Raw genomic sequence first — 13,095 nt, 5'->3', positions numbered from 1 at the left:
TTAAAGTTGACAACACTTCCTCCAACTCGGGACCCAAGATCAGCATCTCCAATAATGCTTATTGTTTAGGGTCAGAAGGGATTGGGGTCTGGGGTGCTGATCTTTTATAATTTTGTGAGAGGTGAAAGTAAACAAAGCTGCTCCAGGGTCTTTTCTCCTTTCAGAGCTCACTTAAGGAGTGTTGGAGGCAGGCAGGGAATTAGGGGACTTAATAGAAGCCCATGGTGTTCCCGTCCTCCCATGCAGCTTGAAATGTTGATCATCTCTGCTACTTGTAGCTGGGATGACCAAGAGAGCCCGCCAGGCTGATGCCTTAAAACCTGCCTGCTGCTTTAAAGGTTTGTTGTAAGTTCTATCACTTTCTCCCAATAACATTATGTTATTTGGAGTTTGTGTTCGGGAGTCGCCTAACTTACAAAAGCAGTTTGTCTTATGTTAGACCAGTGGTCAGACCAGTATGCTAGATCATTAATGTTTTTCTTCCAGTTTGCCAGGCATAGCCTATTGACCTCAGTATCTGGTCTACTTTTGCTGTAGTTGGATACATTTAAAAAAATTATAATAATAATGATGTTTTACAAATGCAGGAGAATTGCCTGGCTTTAAGAATGTGGTGTAGAAATGTTTACCTCAGTTTCTGCACCTGCCCTGAACACCTAAGTTGTGAAGAATGTGCTTTCTGCTCACGGCCTGTTAGCGAAATGAGTTTACTCTTTTCTGATTGAGACAGATGACCATTTTTGCGTGTTTACAAACTAAACCGCTCGTGACTCCATTCTGTGCTGTTTAGAATTCCACAGAATAGTGTTTGAGTTGGCCATGGGCGAGGACCTAAACTGATCACTTTTCACTAAGCTTTACAGAACTCGCTCATTTTCGTTATGCTGACATGCGGATATTTGGAGTTCCTCGTCTCATTGGTTTTGAGGAAGTGTCCTCGGGTAGCGCATTTCTGCCGTTAGCAAACTCTCACATCCCCATTTCCAGCAGACTTTAGTTAACCACTCAGCCTCAGGCAGTGGGGCCTCAGTCAGCTGGAGCCAACCACTAAGACGGTTGGCGTCATGCAACATGCACAACGCGAGTTGTGTACAAATGCGTGCACACACACCCACACACATTTTATAGATAAATACTTTTTAATGAATGAGTGACGTAATGAATCACATGAGTGTCGATGTCATTACAAATGGATGGCCGTTATGGTAGTTATTTAGATTCAAAATGGCATCAAATTGCGGCAAGAAAGGGAGAAACATATTCACAACTGTGTGAGAATCTCTCAGGATTAACTTCCACTGAGGTCTCTTCATCTCCTCACTGAGATGAGCCTCAACCCCGTGTGTGCAGGCAGCAGAGGGATGATGACGCGCGCTGACAGGTACGGGACGGGATCCCTCCTAATCCCCAGGAAGGCAGGTTTTATCTGCCGTGTTGCGCAACACCCACCCATCCCCTACTTCACCCTCTTTCTAAATGGGCGACTGCTCACACAGTAGACCAGTCCGTTGCTCATTCATGAGTAACCCACCCATGAGACATGACCCATAGAGCCACACCGTAGTACGGAAATGCAGTAGTCACTCCCTCTGCCAAATGTCTCACATGGCCAACTCTATGGTGTGAAGTGTCTAAACTCTAATCAACGTAAGTGTGTACTAGTTTTTCATTTTTTTATTCACAGTTAAGGAGCTCATGTTTTGGGCTTCTCTGTTTTTGCCAGCTCACTTGCCTTGACACAAATGTTGGACTTTTAAGTCTTTAAACTTAATTCCTCGCTTTAGCCCTGTCTTCCACTCCAGCTGTGTTGAGTTAAAATACTGTACCTGCTCCCCCCTCGCCGTGGCATCTGATATGGGCTCTGAGTGCTCAGTTCTGGTTGAGCCAGTCAGAACTGGATTCAGGCCAAGCCATTTGTCTTCCAGATCTGTGTTCTAAGTGCCGTCTACACACACACACACACACACACACACACACACACACTGAACATTTGATCAGCACCAAACATCAGATCTAATATTATTAGTCACATGTGTCGAATACAACAGGTGTAGACCTTACGAGCCCCTAACCAACAATGCAGTTAAAAAAAATAAGAGATAAAAGTAGCACTTAATTAAAGAGCAGCAGTAAAATAACAATAACGAGACTATATACAGGGGGGGTACCGATACAGAGTCCATGTGCGGGGGCACCGGTTAGTTGAGGTAGTATGTACATGTAGGTAGAGTTAGTCACTCAGAGAGTGGCAGGGGTGTAAAGAGGAGGAGGGGGGGGGGGGCAGGCAATGCAAATAATCTGAGTAGCCATCTGACTAGATGTTCAGGAGTCTTATGGCTTTGGGGTAGAAGCTCTTTAGAAGACTCTTGGGCCTAGTCTTGGCGCTCCAGTACCACTTGCCGTGCGGGAGCAGAGAAAACAGTCTGTCTAGGGTGGCTGGAGTCTTTAACAATTTTTAGGGCCTTCCTCTGACACTGCATGGTAATGAGGTTCTGGATGGCAGAAAGCTTGGCCCCATTGATGTACTGGGACATTCGCACTACCCTGTGTAGTGCCTTGCGGTCAGAGGCCGAGCAGTTGCCATACCAGGCAGTGATGCTCTCGATGGTTCATCTAAAACCTTTTGAGGATCTGAGGACCCATGCCAAATCTTTTCAGTCTCCTGAGGGGGGTTATGTGTTGTCGTGCCCTCTTCACAACTGTCTTGGTGTGCTTGGACCATGTTAGTTTGTTGTTGATGTGGACCCCAAGGACCTTGACGCTCTCAACCTGCTCCACTACAGCCCTGTCGATGAGAATGGGGGCGTGCTCGGTCCTCTTTTTCCTGTTGTCCACAATCCTCTCCTTTGTATTGATCACGTTGAAGGAGGTTGTTGTCCTGGCACCACACAGCCAGGTCTGACCTCCTCTCTATAGGCTGTCTCGTTCTTGTCGGTGATCAGGCCTACCACTGTTGTTTCATTGGCAAATTTAATGATGTTAGTCGTGCCTGTTAGCAGTGTTTAGTCACAACCAATGGTCTCTTCTATGGCCTTGCCTGGGAGGATGAGATCAGTGGTTCCCAAACCGTTTTTTCCCAGGACCCCATTTTGATATCAAAATAATTTTTGTGTAATTTTTACCCCCCTTTTCTCCCCTATTTCATGATTACGACCTTGTCTCATCGCTGTAACTCCCCAACGGGCTCGGGAGAAGCGAAGGTCATGTTATGCGTCCGCCAAACCACGCTTCTTAACACCCGCTCGCTTAGCCTGGAAGCCAGCTTCACCAATGTGCTAGAGGAAACACTGTTCAACTGACGACCGAATTCCGTCTGCAGGCACCCGGCCCGCCACAAGGAGTTGACCCGACCCCCCCTGGCCGAGCCAACCCCCTGGCCAAACCCTCCCCTAACCCGGACGACTCTGGGCCAATTGTGCACTACACCTATGGAACTCCCGGTCACTGCTGATAATGAGAGAGCCTGGGATCGAACCCCAGACTTCTGTGACGCCATAACACTGCAATGCAGTGCCTTAGACCGCTGCGCAACTCAGGAGGCCGTATGTCTCTCTTATTCATTCACGTGTATTGACATCCACAAATTTCCTGGAGCAACCACTTGCGTGACTGAGCAAGAAACCCAGTGGAGGACCATATCCCTTTTGAAGCACAGGCCTCTCAGACCACACTCATCACTGGGCACATCTCCCTCTCCCTGGGGTGGGCAGAAAACACACTAGGAGATTCTCCCACAACCTCAAAGTTCATCTACACTCAGATCGAACATTCACACACGCACACCCGCACAGTTTCTTCTGACTCACTGGGGTGGTTATGAATGATGTCTGTTGGCTGATATCCCTCACAAACCTTGAACACAAACACACCACGCTCTTGCAATCTCTCACACCCCCATGCATGGCCACATTAATTGTCAGACTCAACACCCTTGCAGGCACGCGCCGAGACGTAAACTCTCTGCAGAGCACAACTTCACACAGATCAAGTCTCATGAGGCCCGAAGGAGTGAAGCAAACAGTCCTTGGCAACCGTTCAAGCTAAATGTGGTCAGCAACCCCTTCTATGCTTGGCACGGGACACACGGGGGTCCTGAGTAAGGCCGTATAGAGAAGGCCTTGCCCAGACAAACAAGCAACAGTTTGATTTTGACGTTTCACGTCCGTCCCCCCACCAACTCCTCAGCTGATGTGGTTTTCTCATGACCTCCGCAACAAAGGAGCACTGTGTCCCCATGGCCTGGAAAGAGCCACTTCGTAGGTGGGGTGGGCATGGAGGAAAAACAATTACCTTTATCCCTGAGCCTGCACTTTTGCGAGATGTCTCCTGCTAACAGAGCTTTGAGAAGGACTAAGTGGAGTGGTGAAAGGTGACTTTCCACACAGTGCAACTGATGTTAAACTAGAGAGGGATGGCAAAGCTCCTGAAGCAATCTAGGGCTGCCAAGTTAACCGACTGGATGTTACATCTGGGTCGTCAGCGTGACTCGACCGCACAAGTTCTTTTTGATTTAAAGAATTGGCATTAGCAGTTACCACTAGGAGCTTGCATGAGTCATCAATTATCAATCAAAAGTTGCAGACACAAGCTTGGTATTTTGCCTCCGAGTTCCATAGTTATCTTTCACTTCCTCTGCAGCAAATATTGCGGCTAAGGAACATCAACAGTTTGCTAGTCACGGCACCAATGTGACTGATCATTTAGGGCTGTTGGTGCAAGTTCAGAACCTGTTAGTGTGCTGAGCTGTACTTGCATTATGAGTTACTTTGCCCGAGGCCTAAAGACAGGTGTTGACTACCTTTGCTACACTATCACAAACATTTTTACACTGAAGTCACACATTTGTCATGGTCTGGTCAAAACATTTATTGGATGAATACATGACTAATTTGCTTAAATTATTAAAATTGGTTTACCATTTGTGGACCCAGAGTTTGTCTTCAATGCAAGGGAATTCAAAGTTAAAGACGAGAATACTTCTCAAAATTCCCTGCATAATTAAAAAAAATTGTATGATCATCGCACTGATTCTAGGCTGATGAGTATAGTGGCTGATGTAAATGGTTCCCCCAAACTCTGTTTCAATTTCCACAAACCAGTCAAACATCACACTATTTTCACTGCAGCTCATATATAGTAAACCATCATTTGGTCAAACTTTGGACTGTTCCCTTAAAAGGTTACTATATATCACGTACTGAATCAGACACTGCTCTTTAGAGTTCAAGCAGAACTAGTCTTGTCCGCCAGTCATGTGTCTGACAACTGTGAACCCGGCAAGCCAGGCAAAAGCAGAAGAAATGCATTCACAACTCTTCAAAAAGCACACTTTCTGTGAAACGTGTGAAATGGGCCTAATCAATATAATCAGTTTGGCCGTTGACTGGTTTTGAGGAATTTCCTTGTTCTATTAATTTGGTTCACTCACGGTCATTACTTTTCAAGTGTAATTTAATGTTGTCACTGTTTTGTCGTCTAACGTTTATGGTGTACTAGGGAAATGTCACAATGTTTCATTCATATCCAGCACCACCCCATCATTGACATATTTGAAAATGGAACTTTTCAGGTTTTTTTTTGTAAAAAGATGGTGTCATTGTAAATACTTAAATCATCAACCAATTAGTAGGCAATACCTATTCATAATTGGTCAAAATCACACAATACCACACTATCATTGGAAACCATTATCTTCTGCTATCTTTTACCTCAACATAGAAACGCACTATTTTCACATACTTTTGGCCATGTAGTATGTGGACACCTGCTCGTTGAACATCTCATTCTAAAATCATGGAAATGAATATGGAGTTGGTCCCCATTCCAATTCATCCCGAAGGTGTTCGATGGGGTTGGCAGGTCGTGTTCTCCCGGCATCCACCAAACCCATGATTCATCACTCCAGAGAACGCGTACCCACTGCTCCAGAGTCCAATGGCAGCAAGCTTTACACCACTCCAGTCGACGCTTGGCATTGTGCTTAGTGATCTTAAGCTTGCGTGTGGCTGCTCGGCCATTGAAACGCATTTCATGAAGCTCCTGACAAACAGGAGCTTCTAGAGGCAGTTTGGAACTCTGTACTGAGTGTTGAAACCGAGGACAGACGATTTTTTACACTTCAGCACTCGGTGGTCCCGTTCTGTGAGCTTGTGTGGCCTACCACTTCGCGGCTGAGCAGTTGTTGCTCCTAGACGTTAACACTTCACAATAACAGCACTTACAGTTGACCGGGGCAGCTCTAGCAGGGTAGAAGTTTGACGAACTGACTTGTTGGATAGGTGGCATACTATGACGGTGCCACATTGAATGTCATTGAGCTCTTCAGTAAGGCCATTCTACTGCTAATGTTTGTCTATGGAGATTGCATGGCCTGAGCAACAGGTGTGGCTGAAATAGCCGAGTCCACTAATTTGAAGGGGTGTCCACATAATTTTGTGTATGTAGTTGATGTGCTGGAAATTGAATATGAAAGTGAAAACTGTAGACTGACCTAACTACTGATGCCCTAGGGCTTATACTCTTGACAGGAGCATTGTAACGGATGATAACGGCAGTTTCCTGGATATCATTGCTTCTATGGTCAAGCAGAAGTTGTAGAACAATTAACGCTGTACTGATGTACTTGTCAGGCATCCACACTTACACGCAATGTATACAGAGGTATTTAAATCAAGGCCTGTTAAATTTGAGGCCATTTTGTAGGCCTATGCATGTGTGCATACACCTCTGTTTTATACAATGCAATCGAAGTATTCAGACCCCTTGACTTTTTCCACATTTTGTTAGGTTACAGCCTTATTCTAAAATTGTGAAGGAAAATATGTAATTCAATCAATCTACACACATTACCATATAATGATGAAGCAGAAGTACCTTATTTACATAAGTATTTAGACCTTATGCTATGAGGCTCGAAATTGAGCTCAGGTGCATCCTGTTTCCATTGATCATGCATGAGATGTTTCTACAACTTGATTGGAGTCCATCAGTGGTAAATTCAATTGATTGGAAATGATTTGGAATGGAACACACCTGTCTATATAAGGTCCCACAGTTGACAGTGCATGTCAGAGCAAAAAAACAAGTCGAAGGAATTGTCCGTTTAGCTCTGAGACAGGATAGGATTGTGTCGGGCACAGATCTGGGGAAGGGTACCAAAACATGTCTGCAGCATTAAAGGTCCCCAAGACTCACTCTCTCTCTACCGCACATGCTGTCTCGAACTCTGAATGCTCGGCTATGAAAAGCCAACTGACATTTACTCCCGAGGTACTGACCTGTTTCCCCCTCAACAACCACTATGATTTTATTATTTGAACCCGCTGGTCATCTATGAACCGCTGTTCCTCAAGATGTTCAATCTGGCATTAAATGGCCACGTACTCATCTCCCCCCGTAACAGCCAGAAGAGGACTGGCCACCCCTCAGAGCCGGGTTCCTCTAGGTTTCTTTCAAGGACCCTGCTTTTCTAGGGAGTTTTTCCTAACCACCGCGCTTCTACATCTGCATGGCTTGCAGTTTGGGGTTTTAGGCTGGGTTTCTGTATGGTGCTTTGTGACATCTGCTGATGTGAAAAGGGATTCTAAATCAATTTGATTGAAAACAGTGTTTGGAACGACCAAGACTCTTCCTAGAGCCGGCTGGCCAAACTGAGCAATCAGGGGAGAAGGGCCTTGTTCAGGGAGGTGACCAAGAGCCTGATGGTCACTCTGACAGAGCTCCAGAGAACCTTCCAGAAAGACAACCATCTCTGCAGCACTCCACCAATCAGGCATTTATGGTAGAGTGGCCAGATGGAAGCCACTCCAGTAAAAGGCACATGGCAGCCCGCTTGGAGTTTGCCTAAAGGCACCTAAACGACTCCAACCATGATAAACAAGATTCTCTGGTCTGATGAAACTAAGATTCAAATCTTTGGCCTGAATTTCAAACATCACATCTGGAGGACACCTGGCACCATCCCTACGCTGAAGCATGGTGGTGGCAGCATCATGCTGTGTGGATGTTTTTCAGCGGCAGGGACTGGAAGACTAGTCAGGATCGAGGGAAAGATGAACGGAGAGAAGTACAGAGAGATCCTTGACAAAAACCTGCTCCAGAGTGCTCAGGACCTCAGACTAGGGCAAAGGTTCACCTTCCAACAGGACAATGACCCTAACCACACAGCCAGACAACATATGAGTGGCTTCAGGACAAGTCCCTGAATGTCCTTGAGTGGCCCAGTCAGAGCCCGGACTTCAACCCGATCGAACATCTCTGGAGAGACCTGAAAATAGCTGTGCAGTGACGCTCCCCATCCAACCTGACAGAGCTTGAGAGGATCTGCAGAGAAGAATGGGAGAAACTCTCCAAATACAGGTGTGCCAAGCTTGTGCCAAGAAGACTTGTGGTGGTAATCGCTGCCAAAGGTGCTTCAACAAAGTGCTAAGTAAAGGGTCTGAATACTTATGTAAATGTGATTTGTTTAAAAAAAATCTAAACCTGTTTTTGCTTTGTCATTTTGGGATATTGTGTATAGCTTGATGAGAAGTTTTAATCCATGTTAGAATATGGCTGTAATGTACCAAAGTGGAAAAAGTCAAGGGGTCTGAATACTTTCCGGCTGCACTGTATGTGTGGTCGTGTTTTAAGTATGGCCTGTGAATGTTTCTGTGCACGTAGACAGTAGCTCCTATAATTGTGCCGCGGTACACCGATGTTTCCCGCTGTTGTTATCTGTAAATGTCTTTATCACATTGCTTAGAAAACCCAGAGATCTCATCTCTCTAGCGATACTGCCTCAAGCAGGAAGTGGCTTTGTTCATTATTCATCAGCTCACAGGCACCTTTCACAATCGCTGAACAACACAAAGCTGTCAGTGTAGGTCTGTGCCCATTTTAATATCCAAGCACAACCCATTTTTTTTTGTCCCCAATGGTGCCACGGGTATGGAAACCATAGCGACAGCACAGGATTATGCTCGTCATGTGCTCATGCCCTCTCTGTAGAGCCTCTGTCTAGAATTCTGCTGCCAAGTCTTGATTAGAAGAAGAATCACACCATCATAATAAAATGTATAATTCCAGACAGTCCTGCTTGCTGATTTTGATTTGGTAGCATTTGAGAAGTAGCCAATATTCTGATTATGAGAGAGGTTAGGTTGATTGTTCGCTGGAGGCAAAAAACAACAATCTGTTCAGAACAATAAAACATTTCAAACGTTTGACAATTTCTCTGATTATGCTACACCAAAATGTCGTCTTTGCTGTCGTGTTGTGCCATATCATCTTAACTGTGTTAGTCTTTGACGTGACTAGAAGGGGTTACAGAAAGTCAAAATCATGACCTTACAAGGTCACACAACCTGCCATCTATTGAGTCTCTCACTCACTCGCATATCCCCATGTTGGAAGGGAATTCAATCATGACAACCCTGTTCAGTGTTCAGAGAGGTTTTTCCAGAATATTCCTACAGAGTTTGAAATGGCTCTACGTAATAGGCAAGTGGGTTGATTTATTGTAATTGGTTAAACGCCATGGGGATGGTCTTTAAGAGTTTCTGGGCGTTCTTCAGTACTATGTGCGTGTGCACGTGCTATTTCCCATCTTTCATAGCGCCCTGCTTGAGGGCCTCCAGTCCAAATGAAATTGGAGCGTGGAACGAGGGGGTGCCGCCCCCTGTTATTGTATGGAAAATGTTAATGAAAAGAAGAAGAAATTCCTGAAATGTCAGTTCTGTCTCGACACTCCATCTGAGCAGGTTAATGTAGGCTAATTATTACGCCAGTATATTTCATGCCGTCGTGTGAAAATAGCTGCAGTTGTTCAACATTGAACCATTGGAGTGACACTTTTTCCATTTGACTTTCCCCGGATTAGACTTAATCCTAAATCTTTCTAAATATTCTGCGCTGAATAATGATGTATTCAAAGCTTAAAAATATGTAGGCTTTTTATGTAGGCTACGCTATAAGGCCTACGTTCAGTGCCAAGTTTGCCCTCTTGTGGTTAGAGCAGTCCAAAATATATTTTTTCTGGGTGTTTGAATGCTGGGTGCGGACTGTATTGGGATATTAATAATATGTCATCTATATTAAGTCTATTTTAACCTAACCCTTAATCTAGTGTCTTTGAGGACCGGTGTATTGTCATGTTTTTAAAAGCCCTCTGTTCACAGTCGTTTGAGTTTTGTTACGTTTCTGCTGCTGAGAACGTAGGCCTATGTGAATATTATTTTTGACCATTTACGAGTGACTCCAATCCAACATGGATAGTTTATGCAGGATTCAAACCCACAACCTTTTGTCGACAGCATGTTCCAACTATCTGAGCCGTGTAATACTCGTTGCTTCGTGTGGAAGTCCGCATTGATATGAAGGTTGAACTGTATCTGCATGCGCTTTATTTTGAATGGGAAAGGGAAACCTAACGCCTGCCACTTTCATGTCTTGCATAACAGGCACACCCGGGAGGTCTCTCAGCCACTTCGACAGCTCGGACGTCGGCAACACCACCACACTGTTGCTAAGCGACAACGGAGACACGTTGTTTGTGGGAGCGCGGGATGCAGTGCTCTCATTGGATGTCAGCCAGGAGGATGTCATTGTGATGAGGAGCAAGGTGGGGGGGTTGACCTTTTACCATTGACGTTTACACCCATCTAATCACAATGTTGTTAATGAGTATGATCAGCTTTGAGACTTCATGAATCTGTATAAACCCTGTAAGTTCCTGCATAAGACCACCAGATTTGGTTGGAAAATACCTAAGCCCTACAGTTCATACAGGCTGTATTGGAAATATTCAACACTGGAGAAAATGTCCCCATTCCAGTGGTTTAATTCAGCGGTTGTCATCTGAAACACAAACACAGCTGGTTCAACAGTCGTAACATTGACCTCTCTCCCTCCATTCTTCTCCCAGTTGGACTGGTCCCCCTCAGTGAAGGACCTGGATGAATGCTCCATGAAGGGCAAGAAAAAGGCAAGTTAACCCTAGCTCAGCCAATCCACTCATTAGCATTATTAATGCTGCATGCTGCCAGTGTTTCCCCTAGATTTGATCTTAGACGGGCAGTTTAGGCCCCTGAGTCAATATCTGGGGCTTCCGTTGCAAGAGTTTTCAATAGCACTTCATTTGAACATCGATTTATACCTTAATCTGTTAGAATAAGAAATTAATACAACTACACAAGTAGGTGCGGGGATAGGATGATGCTGTGCACGGGGGTTCTGGTCTGTCTAGTAATTGGAGGAGAAGCATTACTTACTGGAGGCACAGCTGTCACTGCATTCCACCAACAGCCACCCCACCAAGACTGTAATTCTCTAATGGAATTGTTTAGCTATTTAATTGGATAACTTTAACTGTCTTTCTGTCCGTCAATGTGCCAGCGATACAAAAGGAGGAAGTCGATACCAGATGGTCTTATGCCAATCGGGATTAGCAGACCTACAGAATGGGCCTGTACCTAGCATCCGTGGCAATGGGTTTAGCCACATTTGAAGCATCTTCAATTCGAAACGCAATGGCGTGTTATGTTTTGATGGACACGTTTTTAAAAAGAGCTACTATTTGAATTTCTCAATTCAAGTATGGGGTATTGCGTGTAGATTGAGGGTGGAAAAAACAATTGAATACATTTGAGAATAAAGCTGTAACGTAACAAAATGTGGATTAAATCAAGGGGTCTGCATACTTTCCAAGGGCACTGTATTGATGAACTGCTTTTGGCTCGTGAGCGCTACTTTCACACCCACCGGCTAAAAGTATACAAAAGTACCGGAGAGTCCCTTTAATGTAATGTAGGCCTCCCTTGAAGTAAGCCTCCACGTGTGGCCCCATTTAAAACTAAGTAATGAGATCAGGGTTACCAGAGCTATTAGCTCACTGGTGCTAACGGTGCTCCCTCCCCCTGACCTGCTCTCTCTAGACAGACTGACCCAAGCGTTTCTGCAGGGTCACCCAGTTCTGGTTCTGAAGTTCATTGGATTTTGAAGGTTTATTTATTAGGTTTGGCTTTCGCCTATCAAACTTGGCAAAACGTTTATATTCTACAATTCCTAGAACATGAGTATTGTTTAGACTGGAGTGACCAACTGTGTAGCACACAGTGTACCTCAAGGACCAGGATTAGGAAAATGTTTAACAACACTGTCTACCCGCTTTCTCCATCTCGCCCTGCTCCCACATTTCTAAGGACGATACCTAGTTATTTGCACCGTCTTAACATGTTCTCTGTCTTGTTCCCCCTCTTTCTGCCCCCCCTTCAGGCGGACTGTCCCAACTTCATCCGGGTGCTGCAGTTCTTGAACTCCACGCACATGTACGCCTGTGGAACCTTCGCCTTCAGCCCACGCTGCACCTACATCGTAAGATGCTCTTCTTTCGAGCCAATCCGTTTCTCTTTCCACATTTCTCTTACTGTAACTAGCTTTTACTGGCATGACATATATTTGTACAGTGTATTGGAACCCACACCTACATAATATTATTTCCTCAATACTTTTCTCATACTCCATATTCAAATTAAAAACGAGCTTTATCGTCACCAAATGTATGATTCAGTGTACTCAAGGACAAATGCAGTGAGGACAGCAAGAAATGAACATGTTTGTACTGTTCCTCCCACACAATCTTACATTTATCACTCTAACTTGTTTTATTGGTTGTTTATCCCTATTTGCTCTCTCCTTCCGTGACCGCCTCCCTCAATCCTCTCTGTATTGTTTTTGTTCCATCCAGCCCTCTGAGTATCTTCTCCAACTCTGTTAAGAGGGTAATGGTGCTTGGTCATGGGCTGTACAGTAAACCCATATTAGATATTAGCTATCCAACGGCGAAGACATTAGTGTCAAGCACATCTCGGCAGTAGGTATTTTTCTTGGCCCAGAAACGTGCGTGCCGGTGCTTCACACGCGATTGATCATTTCTTGAGCCAGTTATGTGCGGTACTGAGCTCAACGACCAGCCCCGGCAATGTTTTCGTACTCTGCTGGCTCGTCCCCTTAGTCTGATGCCCACGGGCTGAGACAGTTTGTGTGTGTGTGTGTGTGTGTGGAAGAGCATTTCTGTGTGATGATTAAGAAAATGGATCCTCGAGTAACCCCCAGTCA

The 13,095-nt window shown here is 45.0% G+C and overlaps 1 protein-coding gene across 6 annotated transcripts in view; it reads left to right on the top strand.

The window, feature by feature from the left end:
• LOC109907443 (semaphorin-4A-like) overlaps nucleotides 1-13,095 on the top strand; it is a 45,714-nt gene that overhangs the window by 19,096 nt on the left and 13,523 nt on the right. For all 6 annotated transcript variants that reach the window (XM_031793548.1, XM_020505404.2, XM_020505406.2 and 3 more), the window contains 3 exons: nucleotides 10,440-10,600; nucleotides 10,904-10,963; nucleotides 12,253-12,351. In XM_031793548.1, coding sequence (XP_031649408.1) covers nucleotides 10,440-10,600; nucleotides 10,904-10,963; nucleotides 12,253-12,351 — 320 coding nt within the window. The remainder of the gene's footprint in view (nucleotides 1-10,439; nucleotides 10,601-10,903; nucleotides 10,964-12,252; nucleotides 12,352-13,095) is intronic.

The sequence above is a fragment of the Oncorhynchus kisutch genome, linkage group LG17, assembly GCF_002021735.2.
Source record: "Oncorhynchus kisutch isolate 150728-3 linkage group LG17, Okis_V2, whole genome shotgun sequence".
NCBI classification, from domain to species: Eukaryota; Metazoa; Chordata; class Actinopteri; order Salmoniformes; family Salmonidae; genus Oncorhynchus; species Oncorhynchus kisutch.
The sequence above is the reverse complement of the archived record's forward strand: the minus strand, read 5'-3'. Positions and strand labels throughout refer to the sequence as shown.